General features: G+C 39.6%; 1 protein-coding gene across 3 annotated transcripts in view; it reads right to left on the reverse strand.

Annotated features, from left to right (window-relative positions):
• The window catches only part of ZNF516 (zinc finger protein 516), a 126307-nt gene that overhangs the window by 41235 nt on the left and 65210 nt on the right, over positions 1 to 19862 (reverse strand). For all 3 annotated transcript variants that reach the window (XM_083187754.1, XM_083187757.1, XM_083187758.1), the window contains exons 3-4: positions 19576 to 19723; positions 29 to 1951 (exon numbers count right to left, since the gene is read on the reverse strand). In XM_083187754.1, the coding sequence (XP_083043880.1) occupies positions 29 to 1802 (1774 nt within the window). In that variant the 5' untranslated portion in view covers positions 1803 to 1951; positions 19576 to 19723. The remainder of the gene's footprint in view (positions 1 to 28; positions 1952 to 19575; positions 19724 to 19862) is intronic.

Raw genomic sequence — 19862 nt, forward strand, 5'->3', positions numbered from 1 at the left:
ATGTAATAACTTTAAACTATGTATTTACCTGGTGATGGTGTAGTTGCTTCTTCAAAGCTATCCTCATCACCTCCTTCGTCTCCAACTCCAGATGCCAAAGAGTCTTCTGGTGCAGAAGCAGAGTCAGGACTACTGGGTCTGCTAGCAGACTCACACTCGCTATTTGATCCATATCGGTCATGCTGAGAAACGGAACCACTTTCACTCAGGCTTCTACGGTCCTTTCGGTGAACCCTGGAATGAAGCACCATCTGGTGATAGGTCCTAAATATCTTCCCACATTCAAAACATTCAGTGGATTTGTTCTGAGAGGACCTTCGGCTCTGACGTGAAGGTGGTCTAAACTCTAAGTCGCTAGGTGACTCTGCAACATTTTCTCCAGGTTGACTACTGCTGCTTTTTTCTGGGCGATTTCCACTTGCGCAGTTTCGCTTTTTTGAACTGCCAATAATGTTATTCTCTGGTTCTCGTTTGCGTTTCTCCTGATTGGCGAGTATATATTCATTTTTATCTCTATCATAAGTGACATCTGCATCTGCCAAGGTTTCATCCCATCCCAAGTATTTGACATACTCTACTGGTTCTGCAACTTTGCCTTTAGTGGCCAGCTGCCATGCCTGATAGCTATTGATTGGATCAAGTTCAGGAACTCTTTTCCCCTGCTGAGCATCTGAAAGTTTAGGTGCAGCTTCTAAAGGTTGTAGTTTTAGGTAGTCTAAGAAATGTTGCTTTGATGCAGGTATATCTGAATCTACATCATGTGAACAGTCACTTGTATTTGTCGTTTTACCTTCAATAGCACTTTCTTCTATACTGCAGTGGACCAAATTGTGTGCATTTAGACTTTCCAGGTTTGTAAATAAGTTTCCACATTTAATGCAAACTTCATAAAGGCATAAGCCAGTCATCATAGCCTCTTCCTGAACAACATCATTAATAGTGGCTACTGGCTCAGTATCACACTTGGGTTTATTTTTGTTCCCTGTTTTAGGGCCATGAGATTTCATGTGGTTTTTTAGAAACCAAGGCTCCTTAAATCTCCTGCCACATATATGGCAGCCATGGTCAAATGATCCTCGATGTTTTTTCATATGGGCTTTAAGAAACCATGATTGACCAAAAGCTTGACCACAGACTTCGCAAGGAAACTCTCCCGTATTAAGTTCATTTTTCCCATTTTCTGTATATGCATCTCTATTTAATGGAATTGCTGTTGTGATATGATCTTTCTCAATGTGATTTAACAAGGTCTCCTCTCGTAAAGTCATGTAACTACAAAACCTGCACTTATATGGCTTGTGCACTTGTAGAAGGTGTTGATCAAGCTCCTTCTTTCGGTCATACTTGTTTTTGCAAAACATACAATGGTAGTCACCAGGTGTGTCGTCATCCACTGTCTCGGAGTCTTCCAATAATACAGAGCCATTGAGTATTTTGTTGCAAGCAGATGTGCTTTTAGTTGGACTTGCACAGACTCCCATTCCTTCAGACGCACCAAGTTCTCCAACGTGTGAATCTCCCATTTCCACATCATGGACCTGACCAATTGTACCAGTTCTGTGGGTTCGGAGGTGTATCTTCAAGTTTCCTTTCTGTGCAGCCCTGTGATCACAGTAAGGACATTTGTATGGCTTTTCCCCAGTGTGCTTGCGCATGTGCTGAGAGAGGGAGCTCTGGAAAGGGAAACTTTTCCCACAAATAACACAACTAAAACATGTTGGTTTGTCTTCTTCTGTGTCATTTTTACTTGACTTAGCAGCGGATTCTCGAAGTTCCATATCAAACTGTTTCCTTTTTTCCATTACCAAGAAAACATCAGGCAGGGAAACCAAACTCTATCCAGGAGTTGTTGGTGGGGGAAGCTATTCATTCAGCCCTATGCTATTTATTCAGCATAATGTCCACTCTGAGCTTCACAATGAGTATACCAATGTACGCCACAGATGGATACCTGAATAAAAAAACAAAAATGAGAAAATGTTAGTTTGCTTTAGTAATCAGAACTATGTACCAAAATGCATGATAAGGAAACCGTATGCAACTTAGCGGTAACAATAGAGTATTTAGAGGCCATGTAGCAGGATACAAGTTGTATAGCCCATATAATGCAGACTACCTACCATGCATATGAAAATACTTGTACTGGTTTATATGCAGAAGTTTACACATTTTTAGTAAAGAAAAAGTTAAAATGCAATAAATGAAATGCCCAGTTAGCATAATATATTCCAGTTAAGGGTTGTGGAATTTGTTGTTACTACATAAATAAACTAGATAGATAGATAGATAGATAGATAGATAGATCTGAACTTTTAGGCCTCCATGAATGGCAAGTACCCACTGGGCGATATATATCGTTAACGATCGTTAACGATATGGACAATTTCATCTCTTGTGCATGCTAAATGTCCTTACTGGGAGTGGGGGGCGCCACTCCCAGTAAGGACAGCAACATCGCTCAGCACACATCGATGTGTCAGCACCGGGCTCTTCGTGATCTGTCAAGGCCAGTGTTCTCCAGTGAGAACGTGGTGCACTTTAACCAGTGTCCATGTCTACCTATCCCCATGTCGACCAAATGATCCAATTCCTTCTCTTCATGGGTAAATACAACTGAACTACAACTAAAAGGAATAGTTTATAGCAAGTCCATCTGTTGATAGTGGTTTTATTATTATCCTTTATTTATATGTTGCCACAAGGGATCTGCAGCACAAAATTACAGAGTACATAAACTAATACGCAAAACAGTGGCTTACAGTTGAATATAATAGAGGACAAGTACAAAGTACATAACCATAGCTGCAGTAGGACAATGGAAAAGTTTACGTGTGTCAGAAAACCACAGGATTTGGTGCCATCAAAGATGGCTTAAGTAAGAGTAGGAAAAGCACCTGAGGTAAGAGGGGGGCCTGCTCACGAGAGTTTACATTCTAAAGGGGAGGGGCAAAAAGACAGGGGTGACATTTTGCTTGTGAAAAGGAACAGGGAGATAGAAGGTACAGTCAGCACCACCTACTTCTCATACATTTTAATTAGCACAGGTTCCTGCATTGCTGACATGTTACTATGGGCCGTATTTGAATAGAAGACCTAGATAAAGTTATATAATGTGTTAGTATTAGAAACTTTAGGGACCCATGCAATAAAGTTCACCTGGACCTGGAAGATGGGCCCACGTAATGTATTTGCGCAAATGTGTGCGAAAAACTTCAATTACACTCCATGTTAAATTGTTAGAGTTTAGCAAAACTACTTTTTACTAATCATTGTTCTCAGCACTTATGGTGTGTACACACTTGTACAATGTGCATGAGATTTTGACTATATAGTCAAAATCTCATCGGGATCGCATGCGCGATCCGTATTGCAGCCAGAAAGAGTTGGCTGCATAGACTATATAGTGCAGATCTGCACTATATAGTCTAAAAATTGTATACAGATCGCACCGCAAGCCAAAAATGATAGTGTGTACACACCATTAGAGTGTGCATCAGTATTTTCTTTTTCCTCATTCTAAAAAGGGAGAGGCAGGGGGACATTTTGTCAGTGAAAAGTAACAGGTAGATAGAAGGTACAGTCAGGATGCAGCACATCCTACTTCTCATGCATTAATGTGTGCTACCAGTACACCTGATTGGGTCTGTAGAGGCATAAATAAAAACCCAGAAAAAGGCCATAGAAAAAGGTTCGAAACAGTGTCCAAAGTGCAAGTTAATTTCTATAATTTTTATTATGTATTGGCATATATGTGTACACTAAAGCCATATCTATTTGTGACAATTCTAGGGACATCCAAATTTAGCAGCTAAAAATACAATGGCGCCAATGACTTAATGTTGATACCCCTTGGTAGGGATACTCTTATAGGACTCTCAATCTGCACAAAGACGCACCTGTAAAAGCAGCGGAACAAAAGCACAACAGACTTTTATAGAAGGACTTGGCACCAGTGCAGGACTAGTTATAGAAGTGAGGAAGACTGGCAGGCTATAGTGGAGTCAAGTACTTCTGTGTCTAAACTGGCTAATCATTGACTACTTTGAACTTCAACCGAACTCCGTTAGTGAATGTGTAATCTATTGAAATGTAAAGGCAAACAGTGGCAAAGAATTGGTTAGCCACAGCTATCAGCTGCTCAGTTTTATGCGGGGTACACACCAGGACGACCCGCTCACGATGCACATCGTGAGCGGGTCGTCAGTGTCTCGTCCGACCCGCTCACGATGACGCGGGAGGGCACGACCCGCTCACGATGTGCACCGTGAGCGGGTCCGATCCGATGGCGACCCGCACCCGGTTCTATGGTCGTCATTGAGATCCTACCTGCAGCAGGTAGGATCTCAATAACGACCGACCGACCCGCGGGACCGCGCATCGGATCGGAATCGCTCCACACCAGGTCAGAAAAGGGCCCAATCAGCACACAATCTACATCCGATTGATCGGAATTGGATCTAGATTGTGCTGATCGGGCCCTAGTCGTCCTGGTGTGTACCTAGCATTACTATTCAATCATCACACCGTTCTCATCCATATGTAACAAATAGTGTTCATTATTTATAAACTTGCATGAACTTTTTCTGGGTAAAAAACACAATTGCGCTACGCAGCCATAAGTAAGTGTATTAAGCTATACAAAACTATTTTACAATGTAACTTTTTAGAAATGGTCAGATATAAGTGTGTGCAGAGTAGGACAAGTGCTGTTGATTATGCACCCTGCTAAAGGTTCACTTTCACCTAGTCCCACACAAATGCGCACACAATGGTATTAATGGTGCAGAGGGAAACTAGGCTCCATAACAGACACTAAAGCTTTCAATATAGGACCAAACAAGGAACAGAGAAAGACATGGTTACTATTTGTGTTGAAAGGGACACTGGGCAGATATAAATATTGCAATAGGCTATTCATGTATGACAGATGTACAACTGAGGATTTGCACAGAGAATGTCAACACCCTGCATTTTATATTGGTTTCTTACAGAACACTGGTCAAGGCACATTTTGCTACTAATAAACCTCTCATCATCAGAAAAAGCAGATGAAAGATAAACAATCAGTGGTTTATAATCCAGGGTTTCAAAATGCTGCCATTCACTGCTGGGAGTGAGTAAGTACCATTGATGACGCGACCTCGGGGCTTCTGCTGCCGAGGCCAATCAATAATTCATTATGAACCAAATACATCTCTACGCTAATACCAAGAAACATATAAAAGGAATCTCTTATGTACACTGAAGCAACACAAACAAACTGAACTATAGACTTCATTGTAACTGGCACGGTTTTATAAGTATGTCCTTTCTCTTCACCATCATATTAGCCTCTGCACAGTTGTTCAGTGAAGGTTATGACCAGAATATTAAAATCTAAAGTCTTGTGCCAATAGCAGGGTATTTCCTCTAACCCGCTCTCGCTGATGCATTAGCACCCCACTACTCAGATCTCTCCGTGTGTATGCCCCGAGTGATTAATTATCTCCTGCTAACTAAGTCAGTGCATGCCATCAAATTGCTTAGCAGGTGACTGCAAATCTCTCTGTGTGTACAGAATAAGAGATAATGATCCAGATCTCTCATTTTGAACCACTACCCGCCCTTTTTTTTTGATTAGCAAAATCGCTGATCACAAATCTCTGCATGTGTATGTGCTCCCCATGGGAGATCTAGACACCAATAAATCGCCTATCCTAAATAGCTTAGCAAAATTGCTTAGTACACATCTCTACGTGTGTGTGCAGAGAGAATTAGATTTGGGTGGGGTTTTACTTCAAAGTGAGATATATATTGCATTGTAAAAAAAAAAAGCAGCCAGTATTTACCCTGCACAGAAACAAAATAACTCACCCAAATCTAATTCTCCCTGCACATTTTACATCTGCCCCCCCCCCCCCGCAGTGCACATGGTTTTGTCCATCTAAGGAGGATTTGGTCAGAAAGAGTGAACTAGAATAAGGCCCTATGTTCTAAACTGTGTGGCCTCATCTCTGCTACAATTGTGTTTAAGTTACTCACAGACTACTTTATGGATACATCATTGCCCAAGCCAACACTGATACTTAATGTCTATGAACTTGAGGGAATGGAATCATAACCCCTCACTGAAATAGAACAGAATCCTATACAGTTTTTTTTAACACATTTAATTTCTCCATTTCTTTTAAGTGATTAATCCAATAAAAGTATAGGTGAACCAAATGTTTCAGGGGGGGTTCAAGTAAAAACTTATGCAACTTCTACCTCCAAGAACTGGCATAAGTATATAGATGACAGTTAGACCCAATTTACTTAATTATTTTTCTGAAATTTAACAACTAAAGACTTATCCTATGGGTGCTGTAAAAAAAAAAAAAAAATACACAAAATGTTGATGCCCTAAGGAGCCATGATTCATCAAAGTTTGGAAACCACTGCCATAGAGGCATAAGCATTTATTCTAGTACTACAGTGCATGAATAAAAACCTACCTACCATTGGGTAGCGGAATTGAATGTAAAATATCAGAGGGTTACTCCAGACAACAGCTGTAGAATTTTCTAAATATGTATCAAACCTCAATGCTGGACATTTCACCCTTTTCAACCATATAGAAGCTGCATTTTGTACTTATATTTTTTTTTAATTAAGGTTTTCTAATTCTGAAAAAAGCCCTTTTCCCTGTATTAAAATTATAAAAACACAAATGTACAAATATGAAAAAAGTATTATATAGTATATACTAGTAAGCCTGCTCAAAGGAAATGCTTCGAAATCTAATAGATGTAGTTTCACTTGCTGCCAACAGATGGCAGTGTAAGTCTGCTCGAAGCAAAGGCTTCAGGCACGAACACAAGACATATATAGATGATAGACTGAATATCTTTACAGATCTTGAATTTTAATAAGCAGCATTAAGAACATAAATAAAATGAATATAAAGTTAAAAATGTGGACAGCTTTTAAGCAACATATATATGCTCGTAACCATGATGGAATGTCTGTTCCTATGTTGCCCCTATCTATTCTAAAAATGTCCTCAACGTCTCAAGTGTGTGAAATAAGAATGCTGCAACATTTAGCAGTACACAGTACAGGTAATAGTGTCCAGCTTGAACAAGGTCCTCATGGATTAGGATGGTATGAAATCTGAGGAAAAGGCAATTTCCCAGTTCACAGCTGTGTAATGGAAACTTGATGGACTGTTCTTTTAAGCCAAGCAAGGCTGGTAACGATGACAAGTTTCTTCAGTATGCCGCACATACGACTGAGGTGCCCGTGTTCGGAACAGGGACTGGCTCAGACAATGATGCAAATGTAGGAGTGATAGCAGATTTACCTACAGCTACACGGATATCACTGCTATATTTGCATAATAGCCCCTGTTCCGAACACAGGAACCTCAGTCGTATGTGCGGCATATGGAAGAAACTTGCCATCATTACCAGCCTTGCTTGGCTTCATTCCATCCAAATTCCATGAGGATACTGTTCAAGCTAGACACTTCACCTTTACGGTGTACTGGTAAATATTGCGGCCATTCTTATTTGTCACACTTAAGACATTGAGGACATTTTCAGACTAAATAAAGGCAACAAAGGAACAGACATTCTATTATGGTTGCGAGGGAGCATATATAAGCGCTGCTTAAAACTGTTCATATATTTTTAACTTTAAATAAGGTTATGAACATTCTTATTGCTTATTAAAATTCATTATCTGTGAAGATAGCTTATTACAAATGCATCTTGTACATTTGTGGGATTTATCTTTGCCCAGAAGGGACTGTTTATTGCAGCAACTTGATAACACCCTTATCAAGTGCCCCTCCACACGTCACCCGATTGGATGTTTGTATTTTTGTTCTTCGCATTTACACTTCATAAACAACTATAGAAGTCACAGTAAATAATTTGAGTACACCTTTTCAGACTATTCTATTATAAACTCAAAGGGTTTATAGATTAGGATGGTAGTTCTATTGAAGATGGGATGTTGCCATGGGCAACCAATCAGTCAATTATCTTCTAGAAGGTGCCAAATATAAAGTAGATGCTGAATGGTTGCTATGGTCAACCTTCCTTCAATAGAACTCCCATCATAGGAAATAAACCCTTTCTTATTGTAGGTTGTGACTTGTCTTATCCTCACTGGGGCCACCAAAAACCCCAAGACCTGTCTTCACTACTGCGAAAAAGCAAGTAATTTTGTGTCTGGAACAAACCGTGTTAAAATGCAAGGGGAGCAAATTAATTTATATTATTTCTGAGCAGTGTAATTACGGTTTACCTTGTATGTAGCCAACAGATGTCAGACCTCTTGATTTTTACACTTTTGCACTCCCCCCAAAATCAAAATCGCTCTGCAGCATGCATCTGCCCCACCTGCAGTACAGCATGTTTTTGGACATTTGCTTGTTTTGCTTTGTTAAAGCTGAAACAAGTCAGTACTCTGGGGGAAGTGAATGGTTAGCTAATGGCTTTTGGTTATTGATTATTGGCTACTGACAGCCATACAGTTCAAATAAAGCTAGTGCTATCACTAATACTAGTGTTCATTCTAGCACCTGCTATCTTTGAAAACCCATGCAGTTCCTCTTCCCTGCCTGGGGTGTCACTGTCTGCTGTAGTGCTTCTAGCACAGTGTGGTCTTGATATCAGCACTGATATGCAAACCAGACCTGTGCTAGAAACACCACAGCAGACAGTAACATCCCAGGCAGGGAACAGGAACTGCATGGGTTTCCAAACATGGCGGGTGCTAGAATGAACACTAAATACATAATGTCAACATGGATGTCAGGCTTCAGGCTTAAACCGGTAAAAATGCAGGTCTGGCCACACCCATACATACAATCTAGGCACTTGTTTGACAAAATAGGCAGCCTATATGACTAAATTGAAAAGGGGAGAGGTTTATTCTAAGGGACAACTGCACCCTTTTAGTAACCTCTATTAATCAAATTCCTTGGCACCATAGGATTCCAATTATAGCCAATTTTGTGAGCAAATATTTTTCGGTACTTGTGTATTATCACGACGCCCATTGCATCGCATGCCACTAATTAAGGTAGGCAATGGCATGCGATGGGACCGGACTTGAGTCTTTTCCCGGGCGTGAGCATACAATTTTAATATCGCATGTCATTATAATGGCATGCGATGCGATCATGCCCGATTTGGGCTTCTTCCTATGTTAAATGCCCCCCCAGACCAGATTTTTAATTGTATACCCACCCTGATCAGTGTTCCCTCTAAGCTGTGCGCGTGTGCACAACTCGCCGAGCGTGCGCACAGACATTACAACAGAGCGCACAAAGCAGCAGTGGTCCCCTTCTTGCAGTTGTGGACTAAATTAATGTGTTTCAACCATTAACTACATCATGTGCTGTGTTTTGAATGTTTAAATGTTTTGAATGTTTATTATCATTTTGAAGAAAAGCTTACACAAATGCTGAACGTCGTTTTCCATTTATATATAGAAGTGTCGCACAAAAATAAAAATTTACTTCCAAAGTTGCCCGGCCAAAATCTTTTGCTGCACACAGCCTTCGTAAAATTAGAGGGAACATTGACCCTGATGGGTAATGACTGTGTTAAATGCCCCCCCATTGTTAACGCCACCCCACTATCAACCCCAACCGTAAGCGTGGCGAGCGCAGCGAGGGGCGGTTGTACGCGTCCTCCGACCTTTTCATACCCCCACTATACACGTTGGCGTGGAGTTGATTTTATATAGTGTGACGAGCGCAGCGAACCCTGCGAGGGTACGCGGAATATATGTGAAGTCATCCGCGTCCGCTCGCCACACTATATATAATCAACTCCACGCCGACGTGGATAGTGGGGGTATGAAAAGGTCGGAGGACGCGTACCGCTGCGCTCGCCACACTTCGGGTTTGCGTTGATAGTGGGGTGGCGTTAACAATGGGGGACATTTAACATAGTCATTACCCATCAGGGTGGGTATACAATTAAAAATCGGGTCTGAGGGGGGGCATTTAACATAGGAATCAGGCATCTGGGTGCCTGTGCGATTAAAAATCGAGTCCAATCGCGTTGCATCGCATGTGATGACATCGCATGCGATGCGACACGATTTTTTGGTTGTACAATGCCCTACGATGGAAAAGGTGGGCGCCGTGATAATACACAAGTACCCATTTTTCTCCCGAAATAAACGGGTGTAATTTATGACGGATGCTCATTATTACAAGCTAATAAAGGTCCCATTTTGGGGCAATAACACACAGGGATTTGGGATAAGTAGCTGGAGCCATGTGTTATCATAGAACGGCCCGGATATTGTGGATTATGCTTAGATTGGTGTCATCGTAGGCTAACGGGATAGCACAATTAGACCTAATCACAACTAAGGCTAAAAAAAAAAAAAAAAGTGAACCAAGTTGGGTCTCACTTTACTAAGGAATTTGTAGCATTGTGCAAATTTTTCCAATAAAATAAGATTTGCAAAGCGATGTGCATCCAAAAGTCTATGCTATTGTGGTTTTTTTTTTATATACACTCATGCAGTATTTCATATGCCGATACAGCCACAGGAGCACACAAAATATAGGCATGCAATTTCAATCAGCAATGTCCGCATAGCCATGAAATTTAATATACATTTTTCACAAAAAGGTGCCCAGCACTAACAAAGTTGCACGGGACCTGTCCATTCATTCATGCCAAGCATGTTTTACCGATGTTGTTTTTAAATCGGGCTAACCATGAGTTTTAAACCTTGCAATAGCGGATGTGTGACCCCCTTGCATGATAAAGTTAACATCTATAATCTTAACACTCTATAAAAGAAATGAAGACACGGAGACATGGTTTGGCAGAAATTTGTTAGCTGAAATTTATTGAAGAAATGATTTATTAAACTAATTTTGTTTTTGTTTTGTTTTATTGTTTTTTATATTTTTATTTTATTTTTTTTTATTTTTTATTTTTATATTTTTATTTTATTTTATATTAAATGGTGGCCAAGAAAGAACGGCTACTATTAAACTCCACCCCCAAACCAACATACGTAATTTGGCCTAACCCAAGAAACGGTCTCCACTCCACCCACACATTGGCTGCCCACCCAGCCGGGTGGGCTTGCTATCCCCGGTCGGGTAATCTAGCGAAGGCCTAAGCCAATGAGGGGCAAGCGCACCGAAAGATACCAAATACGCAATAAACTTCAAACAACCAACGCCTAAAGAACTCCTAACTTGCCGTTCTTTCCCGCCTAACAGCTAACGCGATTAAAAAAGAAAACAACACCCCCACTGTCCTAACCCCTAAGCGAAAGAGGGACGGGCGGGTGGGGAATTTTTCAGGAGAAGAGGGAGACTCCTCCCTTCTCCTGCTATCTTAACCTTGAGCTAACAAACCCAGTGCCACAGCCATAGGCTGCCCATGTCACATGCTGGTCCTGGCCCCACCCCGCTATTCAGTTTAATGCACTCCATGTCTATCCTAGCCACTGCGTTGTTTTTCCAAAAACACACAAATTCATTAAAATGAGTGTTTTTCAGCCACAGCATCTCTGATTTTGTTGGAAAAAGTGGCTGCTTTCATGGATAATGCTTTGCCTGCCTAAGGCAGGCGAAACAATATCCGACTAAGCACACGCAAGCTTTTCGGAGATATTAGATAGCCTAGCCCCCCGCTAGCCAATTACCCATGACCAGCGATCACGGGTAATAGGATACTGCTGTTTGTTTTAATCTAATCTTTAATACCTAGAAAATATTTGTATGTAACCATCAGTCAGAAGCCAAGTTAAATGCCAGCAAAGCAGAAGTGGGTGGCACATGTGTAAACAATTTCCGAAAGTAATCAAGAATATGGATTTTTTTTTCCAACATTCATGTTGAAATGGCCATGGTCTTAAAATGTGGTATGTCGACATTGACCATGACAACATACATTATGCCGATCCTCCACTGCTGCACCCTAACGCTATTGACAGAATGACTACATCCTTTGAATTACTGTGTGAAGTGCAGATGCTTTTCTCCAGAGCACAATTCTTCCCACATGCAAAGTAAATTCGATTAGCAATAGTTCACTACGGAGATAAATCAAGCAGCTTTTGTTATTACCAATTGAGGCTTTTTCATTCATTTTCAAGTAAAATTAAATTTGCTACAATTTGCAGTTCTTTACTTCATCTTCATATGAACCATTGGTAACAGAAATTCAAGGGAACACAATACTGAATTTGCATAGAAGGTGGTCCTACATGAAGACTATTTTTAAACATGTATGCACACAAAGGGGTTGATTGAATTACACATGTATTGTGAGTGCGATGTTCCAGAAGGCAAACCCTGCCGCCATTTTGTGCTTTGCTGACTTCCAGTCCCCAGGTTACTGTCTAAATGACTGTTCACTAGAATATCATAGGAATGGGTTCTACCATTTTTAATGGTGGTTTATGTGTGGAAGTTAACCACAGAGCAATGGCAACGTCACCAACAGAATGTAAAAATGGATTAGAGGTTTTTCGGGTTTTTTTTTACAATAAATTGTGGGAGGATATGATTGTGTCACAGTTTCAGGGAATTTATCAGAATATCCCGATAAGGCTTCATTGGAAGAGTTACATTGGTGTTCTACCATTCTCTGCATAAGCACAATAAGCAAAAGGTTGAATTTAATGGCCATCTCTTTAAGAATCAAAATGATGTGCAATGCAATACACTTCAGGGGCCACATGGATGTGCCCCTTATCTTCCAAAGTGAACACCATTCATAAGTTAAAACACTACATTTAACAAAAATACCTATCCGCAATTACATAAGAGGTTTTTGTTTTGTTTTTTATTAAGCATTGAAAGCTAAATCAATAATAAATCTGGAAGCAGAAGGTACTTGGGGAACCAGATAATAAGCTTGGTGGGCCGCCTGCAGTCCATTATATCCGTAACTGTTATCTAAAGCATATTTGCAAGATTTATATAAACTCATAAAGGTCACATTTATTTTACTGCCAATCTGAATGGAACTTTTTATACAATTAGTGTTTCCACAAAGCCAACTATAAAATAGAAAACAAAAATGTCGTTGCTAAAATAAAAAATCCATATTTTCCGAGTGAGATTGTCTTTAAAAAATATATATATATCATTTATATACATATTAAAATCTTATTTGTATAATCCATTATTTAACAGTGAACACTGTTTTCTTAATTCCTCATACGAAATAGGTGAAAATACAAAAGCATTAGGAAAGAGCACATTGTGTTTAAAAACACATTGATAGCTACAATCCGGGAGCAATGAGTCATGAAAATATAGTTAAACATTAGCAAACCAAAGAAAAAGAATGCAGCGTACCTGACTGACGCAGCTGCAGTCTTTCCAAGTGGTTTCAAACACATAAAACATTACTTGTTCTGTAGACAGCAATTATATTGTACAGAGAACTGATTTGTAGTTGGAACAATAGGAATATATACATATAACACACCCTGCACTGAGCAGCAGTGGTGCATATGCAGCAGTAACACTGGCTTTTAACACTATGCTGCTCACAAAAAGCGCTCGGCTTTCCAGGTATTCTGCAATGTAGCAGTTAATGTGACCTACATACTACTTGTCTGACTACCTGCACTGACAGGGAAGGGGGACACAAACCCGAGCACTTACACACCAAACAATCTAAAACAAATATATTCTGTAACTTCAATTCAATAATACATTGTCTTTGTTTCTTAACATGCCTGAGATTACGATGGAGTTTGAATGAGCTGCAATAATGGACATCTATTGTCAAACAAAAGACTGCAACGTTTTTCTTTAGTTAATCATATACTGCTTCCTGGAACTTCCTGGTGATATGGATATTGGTTTTCTCCCATAGTAACCTGTCACGTGACTTATCAAAGCTTTATCAAAAATATTAGCAACAACTAAATGTAAAAACACCACAGACACACACAGACAGTAAAACAGATTGTGTGTCAGGCAGCTTTCAGCAGATATTTAGGCTGCAATTGGATAACCCCATCTAACAATGGATCTTTATACTAAAGCAAGAGAAATCCCTTATGTGAACCATTTGTAGAATAAGAGGATCTTTAACCGGCTGGTAAGGTTGTGGTTCACATTTTCATACTGTAAACACTGGTAATGGTGGTTTGTTGCCAATACACTACATCACAAACAGATTCCCTTGTCTCCTGGTGAATTTACTCCATATTAATGTTGGAAGCAGATCTGCAGCACATTGCTAGGAGACAGATAAGGATTCTAAAGACTTGTGCACAGTCAATGCTATGAATAAATCTCTATACAATGCAAAAACACCACTCAGACACAACTGGGGTAGAACTTGATATATAATATTGTACAAAATGAGTCCATTTATAAGGAGTATAATAGTAAAAAGAGGCCAATCTTCCTGTTCTGTCATTACATCACATGTATAGTGGACAGAGCATAAACAAAAGAATTGTAGATATTAAATGGCTGAAAATCTGTTTGTACATTAATTTTTCTTTTACATGCTATACCCTTTTAGACAAACTTCTGCTCTCCAAGTGATTTTTTAGACTTGTCACAAGAGAAACACGAATGCCAATATTTTTAAACCAGTATTAATATAATTTAAAGCTAAAACAGTAGTCTTTCAGCAAATTAAATCTTAAAGTCTGATGTTACAAATCTGACACATTGTAATAGGGGGGGGGGGGGGATTTACCATTTGTAAACATCTCAAACATAAATGAACATGACACTGATATAAGGCCTTTATTACCCTTTTTTCAATATATCTATATGCAAATAAGAGGATTGTTCTTGCACTCCCTGGTGCCTTCCAGAGGAATAGAGGAGATACAGGAATAAGCAAAGTGACTGGCACTTGGTTCACCAAACAAATCAAAAAGCGGAAATCTCTTCCAAAGTTTCAGTTCTTAATCACATTGTTTTCTGTAGAAAGCAGATAATCAAATACTGTAACGTTTTGAATTATGGAATTTGGAGTATAGCTGCATAAAATGACACTTGCATACACACAGTCACATGCACCTCGTATGTTTTATTTTACTCACATGGAGCTGCATCTCTTGTGCAAACACTAGGGATACCTATATAATTAAATATTTCAAGCACCCAATGCACACACTGCATAGCGACACCAGATTTCATGGTTAAATGTATTCCTTAGCAAGCTCAAGCTGCTGAGACTTAACTGCTCTAAGCCATTCTTTATCCCTGCATTTCGTTCAGTGTACCTTGTTCAGCTGGAGAGCTGGAGATTATTAATCAATCACACAGCAATATGCGGAAGAACACCACAGTTTAGACTGAATGATACTGCATATTCAGTGTTGCTGAAAACATGTTAATGATCGTGTAGCAATATATAATAAAATGTACAAACTGAACAAAATAAACAATAAGAATTACAAGAATGTAAGTTTAATAAATACACCAGCAACAAAAGCATACAATCACATACTGTACACTTCTAAACCTGAACACACACACACACACACACCCCATATTCTGACAATTCAGGCTGAAAGCCACACCAGTAATTTATGATTTAACAATGGTTCTTTAATAAAGCAGGCACTGTTTCTACTATACAAGTAAATCCTGTTACACAACAAATAAGCATGGATTACTGAATGGCCCTGTGATTAAATGCAAGATGCCTGGAAACTTTTTCATAAACGGTTTTAAAAACACATAGAACCTAAAAAAAAACGTAAACAGGAAGAATATCCTGTATACCCAACACATTCATCAAGATTAGAGACTCCGGTGACCTTAAATAACAAGCCAATTGTTAAGGCCAGGCAAGTTGTAAGGGTCAGTGTTGTGTGTAAAATGCACATTATAATTTATATTGTTCATATACATATTAAAAAAAAAAAAATTCTGAACACCCCATGTGTCCAATTTAAATGCCAAGGCGGTCCAGAAATAAATAGAAAAGCAAAAATACATGTCACAAACCCAATAGCCACAGGAGACAACAGGCCACACTATAAGGACTTCCAGCAGAAAGTAGGTGATATTGAAGTAAGAGGAAATCCAAAAAACGTCAAGGACTGTATTTGTGTTCCTATAACCTTCAGAATGTCCACTCGTTAACCTATTCTAACATCATGTGGGAAACCGTAATAAAACAGTTCCAAAATGCACTAAGCACTCCCACTCCTTCAAAGTCTCTTCAGAGCCACCCACTTATGCCTACACGCTCCTCATACCTACTACATGCCCTCAAACCACCTGCTTTAAGCTACCCACTGGAAATCTAATGACTAATTAACCCTGCATGTATAATCCCTTACCTATAATTTCAATGATTAAATATATTAAATAGGAATCAGTGTCACACAGTGGAAAGAGGGAGATCACACATTTACCAATGTGGCAAATGATGCAGAAGACTCAAGTACAGTGTCATTTTCAGTATTGAAAACCCATCCAGCATTATCACAGATTTCAGCTGAAACATAGCAGGGTATGTATGCAGCAGAGACGAAAGGCATGTACATAGTAAAATGACTGACAATCTTGCTGATAGACCAAAAGATTGTCGGTACACACTATTCAATACATTGAATGGCAAAACAATACCGTATTCCATCCATCATTACACTGCACTTGGTCAGACAAGAGGTCTTTAATTGGTTGTGTAGCAGAACCAACAAGCTATTGCGGGAATGTGCAATTGTGGGGATACACTAGACCAGTGGTTCCCAAACGGTGTGCCATGGCACCCTGGGGTGCCTTGGGGGACATGCAGGGATGCCCTGGGCTGGTGTTCCAGAACCAATTCAAGTTTTTTATTTCCATTATAATAGTCAAATTGTGGTAAATCATGTCCATTACCATATAACTGATCCTAAGGATGAGATAGAAACACAATTTATTTAACTTAATATTTGTTTCTGACTTACTCAATAAAAATCTTTAACATAGGGGTGTCTCAAACACATTTGTGATGCTTCGGGATGCCGTGATTCAAAAACTTTGGGAACCCCTGCACTAGACTATGCAGAGGATTTGTCATTTCAATACAACAAATCATCCCAATATCATCCTAGTATGTACCAGACAATCCTTGCCAATATTTTTTCCCCCTATTAAGCGATAAACTTCTCCTACACAGCAGTTGCAGCCACTGCGAATCACCCTCAAGCAGCCTAGTGTTTATTCTATCACCCAACTTTCAAAACTTGTGCAATTCCTCTTCCATGGCTGGGTTGTCGCTATCTCCTGTAGTGCTTCTAGCAATGTGTTCTGTATTTCAGCACTAATGTGCAGACCAAACCTGTGCTAGAAGTACCATAGCAGAGAGAAAACCCCCAGGGAGGGAAGAGGAACTGCACAGGTTTTGAAATATGTAGAGTGCTAGAACATACAATAAAGTCTTCAATGAGGGATACCAAAAAAAAGGGTCATCCTATATTGGTACACAAAAGTAAGACAATAGACCTAGTTAGGGTAATAGAGTATAATAATTGCAAATATTTCGCTATTCCGCTAACTTTTTGCTTAAAAGCAAGGATACTTCCATTATGCGGAAACCCTTATTGCCACATGACTTCAGCATAAAATGGCTTGCTGAATAGAGCCCAAAAAGTTAGGATGCTTCAGCTGAAAAACTGCAGTTAAAGCTGTTTGAGGTCAAATGGCATTACCCATATGCACTAATCTCCAGAAAGAAAAACTTCACCTATGGACTTTTCTTTGCAGCAATCCCACAGAGGGAGCCATTAGTTGACTCCATATCCCAGTATCCCCCGTGACTCGCATATGCTCTGGCTGACCGCCATGCATGCAGAAGAACTTCTGAGTCCCCACACCGCAAAAGGGCCGCTCTTATCAGGAGAGCGGTCTTGCACTTAAATCTACGGTACTTGTTTCCTAGCACGGCGCCCATCGCATCGCATACCATAAGGTATACGATGCGATGTTACGCGATGGCAGCCGATGTTATACAATTATAAATTGTAATCCATCGCATTGTATGCCATATACAATGGTATACGATTTAAAATTGTATAAGCACCCTAATGGGTGTTTTCAATGTTAAATGTGCCCCCTAGAAGATAAATAATTGTATTAGCACCGTAATAGGTGCTTACAATGTAAAAAGCACCCCCACGGCACCCGCACCATCAACGTCAACCCGAAGCTTAGCGAGCCTGCGAGGGGCGGCAGTACGAGTCTTCTGACCTTTTCATACCCCCACTATCCACGTCGGCGTGGAGTTGATTTTATATAGTGTGGGCTCGGTGCACTCGCCAGACTATATAAAATCAACTCAATGCCGACATGGATAGTGGGTGTATGAAAAGGTCGGCGGACGCGTACAACTGCGCTTGCCAAGCTTCGGGCTGCCGTTGATAGTGGGGGTGGCGTGGGGGTGCATTTAACATTGTAAGCACCCATTAGGGTGCTTATACAATAAAAAATTGTATAGGGTGCTTATACAATTTAAAATCGCATTGCATCGCATGCCGGCATATGGCATGCGATGCCGTACGACTGAATATCGTCGTGGGCACCGTGCTAGGAAACAAGTACCAAATCTACATACATAACACGTTAGTAAATGGTGATACTCATGCAATTAGTAGCGGGATAAATCCCCTTCAAAATGCGATGCAAGATGCACCCTGCCTCAAGCTAGAATGAAGCCAACTATTAAACGTGAATTACAGGCCCATAGCCACCTGCTGCCCATCACGGTCATAATATCTATCTTTTTTAGGATTACCATTTTTATTAATTGTTTAGGTGTACTTTGAGCTTTAAATGTGCACATTTCTCTTACAAAGTGTAGCTCTGGATGCTCAAGATGAATTGAACCGAATACCATGCAATCAGAGTGCAATACATTTTGTGTGTGAGATCTTGTGATATGGACCTTCCTTTCTGTCTACAGTGCACATATTTTAATGGGAAACGTATTTACAGTGTTAATACAGGTCATCTGCACTTTCAGATTTGCATTTCTTGTTGTTCTAAGATTCCAACTAAAAATAAGGAGCATTAAACTAGAATCAGGTCAGATAATGTTCAACACTAGTTATGAGAACTGAAAGCATTACACCAGTAACTACGGAACTATTTTTTTTATAACAGTTATACTGTATACTTTCATATAAAGCCTATGTAACAATTTGCAGATTCCACCTTGTTAAAAGTTTAATCTACAGTGTCGAAAAAGGTTGCTAAACTGTCTAACCTGCTTAGTTTTTGCCAAATAATATACATGGATCAGCGACCGTCAAAGATTGAATAGGTCTTGTCGAAATGTACCGAACTAGGACCAGATGCACTAAGCTTCAAAAGTGATAAAATAAAAAGTGATAAAAAGCCAGCCAATCAGCTCCTAACTTCCATGTCACAGACTGTTTGAAAAAGGTCAGGCAGGAGCGGATTGGTTGGTTGTTTATCACTTTAGAAGCTTAGTGCATCTGGCACATAGCGAGTGAGCAGTGAGTAATTAGGAAAATAAGAAGATAAAAAAATAATTTTAATGTACAGGCTAATTCTATGATGTTGCACCTGGTCAAAAAAAATAAAAATAAAAATGATTTTAGCAAAAAAGTTAATAAAATTACCTGACCACGTTTCAAGATGCACTTCTTTATAGCAGCTATTTTAAATTGCTCACAGCTAGGACAGGCATCAGGTCTTTTTTCTTTTTTTTTCTTAAAGGCATCAAACAGGAGACTCCAAAAGGATGGAGGCTTCAGCAAAAATGTCACACTAAAAATATATAGAATGAAAAAAAAAAAAAAGTTAAAACAATACATACACAAACAAAAACAATACACAAATACAAAAAGGCTGTATACTGTATAGTAGACACTCATAGTGTCTGATTCAAATAACTCCCTTAAGCAAA

Source organism: Crinia signifera, chromosome 5 (assembly GCF_055691185.1).
Source record: "Crinia signifera chromosome 5, ASM5569118v1, whole genome shotgun sequence".
Classification (NCBI taxonomy): Eukaryota; Metazoa; Chordata; class Amphibia; order Anura; family Myobatrachidae; genus Crinia; species Crinia signifera.